Genomic DNA, 4,257 nt, shown 5'->3' with positions numbered 1-4,257 from the left:
AGGGCCTTTCCCAGTCCAATTTATCCTCCAAACTACTACCACATTCATCTTAATTTCCTTATGTCTCCTGTTTTCAAATCTTTAAAGGCTCCTTTTTGCCTATAGGACATTTAAAACAAAGCCTTCCAGTCTCTGGCCTTAATTTACCTTCCTAGTCATTGCTCTTAGTCTGCTCAATATGAGCTCTTCATTTTTAACAAAACCAGTGTATTAAACATGCATTGAGTATGCTTTATTCATCCTCATATCTAGCTTCTTGCTCATTTCCACTATGCTCTTCTGAATATCTGCCCTCTTTTATTATGCTCCCACACCCATCCTAATACCACCCCATTCATCATGGCATACCTCTGCTATGAACTCTTCCCTTATAGCAACCTTCCTTCCATAAACTTCAACAACCTTCAATCTGTATCACTCATTTGGCACATATCATGTTCTACCACAAATTGCTCTCTCCCTCCAAAGGAAGTGTAAGATCTCCAAGGTAAAGAATAACATCTTCTCAGGACTTCTCTCGTGGTGCAGTGGTTAAGACTCCATGCTCCCATGTTAGGTGGCCCGGCTTCCATCCCTGGTCAGGGAGCTAGATCCCAGATGCATGCTGCAACTAAGGAGCCCACCTGCTACAACTAAGACCCGGCACAGCCAAATAAATAAAATTAAAAGAGTAATGTCTCCTCTAGCATTTAATTTGGTTCTACTCAATAAATATGTTATTTGACTGCTTCATCATTATTTTCCCCCATTATAGAAATGCAACAGAGACATGGACCTTCCAATAACTGAAATATTTTGTTCTCCCAGAAACATATAATATCCAAAGTTTTCTGTCACATGTACTCAAAACATTTTCTTCTAACCATTTTATCTGTATTCAGAAGCATCTTTGGTGTACTATGTTGGGTCCGACTTCTTTAAATTCTGCAGCAGTGATCCACATGTGCTGGAAGGCAGAGAGGGATGCAAGAATAGAGCCTCCCACCCACACTGATATTTTCCTTTCTGGGGGAGCAATAACCTGCACAGGGGTGTTGGCAGGCACCACCTTTGCTATATCTTTAACTAGCCGCTTATCTAAACCAGGGAAAGAGGTTGATCCCCCAGCAAGGATAATATTGGAGAAAAAGGAATTCCTCAGATCTGTATCACATTTCATTATGCTGCTGAAGCACATCTTATCAATGCCAGGGGTCTCAAGATGCAGGAGACTTGGAGAGAAGAGGGCCTCTGGACAATGAAAGAGCTGGTCATGGAGTTTGATTGTCTTCCCATCAGGTAGTTGGTAAACCTTCTCTATACAGTCAGCTTTCTTGGCCTTTTCCTCTTCAAAGTTCATTGCCACATAACAATAGGTTTCCTTAATGTCTGTGACAATCTTTCTGTCTGAAGCACTAAGCAGCATGATGCCGTGCTCCTTCAACAGCATCATGAGGTAGTTGGTAAGGTCAAGACCTGCCAGATCTAGCTGCTGGACACTATGAGGCAGACAGTAACCCTCAAAGATGGGTACACACTGGGTAACCCCAGCACCTGAATTCAGCACAAAGCCAGTTGTGAGGCCAGCAGCAAAGAGAGCTAGCACCCCCTGGATGGACATATAGAAGGCAGGAACCTCCAGATGCTCAAAAAACACTTCAGTGACCCGTTGCCGGTTGGCCAGTGGGTTCAGTGCTGACTCTGTAATCAAGACTGGGCCATCACAGGGCTTTAGCTTCAGGTTATCGTCGTAGATATGCTTCCACATGATCTCCATGTCCCCCCAGCAAGTAATGAGACCACGCTCCACTGGGTAGCTGTAGGAAAAGCAATAAGATAAATGGCAGCTTTAAATTTTTCCAGTGTCTACTCTCTTCAAACATGGGTTAATCCCCGTATTTATTACCAGTAGCACTTTATGGGCAGTGCCCGCCAGAACCTCTCAGAGATGGTAACTGCCAGCAAAAGATAGCCCAGCTACCTTCCTCTGCAATTTTTGTTGCTTTCCATCTTCCCTGCCTCTTTGGAATACCCTTTTTGACTTTAAATATATATATAGGGAAATCTTCACAGTTTTAATATCAGTTAGTTGAAAACAAATAGCCCGGAAGACAAAGGTACCTTGAATTAACATTCCTAAATGAACTTGTATTTTATGAACGATAACTGTGTTTGTACGTTTGAATACATTTGAATAGATACAGCGAGCAAGTAATGTTCACTCTTTAGGTATGCGGTACCCTCAGAGATCTGCGGCTCGAGCGTTGCAATAATGATAGCTGGCAGAGACTTTCCTGTTCCTCACTTCTTATCCTTTCTCTCAGTGTTGGGCCTCTCCTCTGGGATCCCCCTACTTTGCCTCCACGCGGGTCCTGCCCGCCGGGAGAAGGCGGTACCTGATGGAAAGTGCGCTTCTCCGCTGCTGCGCTTGGTCTCCCACGCACACTTCCTGCGCGACCTCTGCCCCCCAGGTCTGGCCTTTGGCACGGCCTATAAAGTTCGGGTAGACAAACTGGGGCTCCCGGGACCCAGCCAGGCCCGCCTTGATCACTCCTGAGCCGTTGTCGATCACCACCGGTAGCTGGTAGTAGCTCATGACGCCGCCGCCTCCTGTCGCCCGGCCGCTCGGGCTGCCCTGGCTGCGGGCTAGGCGGGGAGCGCGGAAAGTGATGTGCCGGTCAGACGACCTGGAACGCCGCGTCATAGAGACCCCGGCACGGCCCCGCGGGGCCTGAGCCGGGCTCGTGGGAGCCGGGGGCTGGCGGGGAGGCGGGGGGGAGTCCCAGGCCGGGGACTCAATGGATGCAAGGTGCACTCTAAAGTGCCACCCACGATTGCGTCTCACCCGGGTTGGACCACTCCTCACCCCTTGGAATCCGGGAATACCAATATCAGGAAAACCTGACTTTCTTCCCAGAAAGCTAGATACAAATCTAACCTTTCACAAGAGGCTTTCTCTAATACCTCGATGAGCCATAAAAACAGTTTTATTTCTCAACGTCATTACATTCTGGTTAATAGATGTCTGTCCAAGGGCCTGCGGGAAGCTCTGAAATGCGCCCTCGAAACTGGAAAAAGGTGGAGAGATTTGACAGGGTAAAGTGTCGTAGCAGGGGAGGTACGGTTCACGCTTCTTAACTTCTAAAAAGAGAATTTCGTCAACTTGTAAAAAGAGAAAGGGAAAAAGTGCTAGAACTTAAAGTGGGTTTTAAATACTTTTATTATTATTTCTATATATTCTGGGCAGTACTTTGTTGTGTTTCTTTCCCCGTGTTTTCTAAGCAAAATGTACTCAAAACCAAAAAAGTATAATCTCACTTTAAAATTTTTTACGCAATCCCATCAGGTTACCCACCCCACGCCCCCGCCCCCGGTGTAATATGGAAGCTCATTCTCATTCCCTAAAAATTCTTGATTTTTAGGCATAAGGATGTGTCTGTCTCTCTGCAGGAAAAACGATATTCCTTAGGTCATATGAAGCTCAGGCTTAGAAAAATTTATTCATGTTTCGTGCCAAAAAAGTGCATCTCGATGTCTGATTTTCTTTTTTAACCTCTTCAATTTTGCACACCCTGTAGAAGATTTTAAAACAAATGCCGTCTAAAACAAGCACAGAGCAGAGGAAATTCAAAAGCTAACGACACGTCCCTCCACCAGAGGCTGAAAGGATCGCTTTCTCGCTAAGTAACAGCTAGGGAGTTTGGTGCTGCGCGGAGCTGCGCCCTGCTGCGAGAGCCGGGACTCCGGGATTCGCGTGCGGCCAGCCCTTCCTAGCCCGCCAAAGCCCTGAAACTCATCCGGTACTCTCAACAGAGTAACGCGAAGAAAAGAAATATAACACTTCTTTTCCGTAGAAGAAAGTAAACCGCAAAAAAGTGCAACCAACGGGTGCCCGATTTCTAACTAGGGGCTTTGCAAAAAGTGTATGCAAATTCCAACTTTTGAAATGGTAGCACTGTTCAACTGGACATACGGTTAATTTTCCTTTTTTTTTTTTTTTGGTTTCATTGTTTTTCCTATTAAAATTACGCTAACCCTACCTTTAAGCGCTCATGAATTGCACGTTACAACAGCGATATCAAGGACTTTCTCAGCCACTGCTGACAGACTGGTTTCCGTAGTGTAGTGGTTATCACGTTCGCCTAACACGCGAAAGGTCCCCGGTTCGAAACCGGGCGGAAACAGTGTTCTTACTTTTCCCCTGTTTACGTCCACTTACTTAACAGAGTCTTATGATGCTCCTTATGTTTACCCAGTTACTTAACAGGGTCTTGTGAT

The 4,257-nt window shown here is 45.8% G+C and overlaps 1 protein-coding gene and 1 non-coding gene across 2 annotated transcripts; one reads left to right on the top strand and one right to left on the bottom strand.

Moving 5' to 3' along the window:
- Positions 1–688: 688 nt before the first annotated feature.
- On the bottom strand, positions 689–2,614 carry ACTRT3 (actin related protein T3). Its single transcript, XM_029215381.1, has 2 exons — positions 2,376–2,614; positions 689–1,796 (listed from the first exon to the last, which is right to left on the bottom strand). Exons 1-2 carry the CDS (start codon positions 2,573–2,575, stop codon positions 878–880), a joined length of 1,119 nt encoding a protein of 372 aa, XP_029071214.1. The 5' UTR covers positions 2,576–2,614; the 3' UTR covers positions 689–877.
- A 1,476-nt stretch (positions 2,615–4,090) lies between these two features.
- On the top strand, positions 4,091–4,163 carry TRNAV-AAC. Its single transcript has one exon. It is a non-coding gene; the product is annotated as a tRNA-Val (tRNA).
- The last annotated feature ends 94 nt before the right edge of the window (positions 4,164–4,257 follow it).

This window comes from Monodon monoceros, unplaced genomic scaffold (assembly GCF_005190385.1).
Source record: "Monodon monoceros isolate NGI ecotype Baffin Bay Population unplaced genomic scaffold, NGI_Narwhal_1 Super_Scaffold_11, whole genome shotgun sequence".
NCBI classification, from domain to species: domain Eukaryota; kingdom Metazoa; phylum Chordata; class Mammalia; order Artiodactyla; family Monodontidae; genus Monodon; species Monodon monoceros.
The sequence above is the reverse complement of the archived record's forward strand: the minus strand, read 5'-3'. Positions and strand labels throughout refer to the sequence as shown.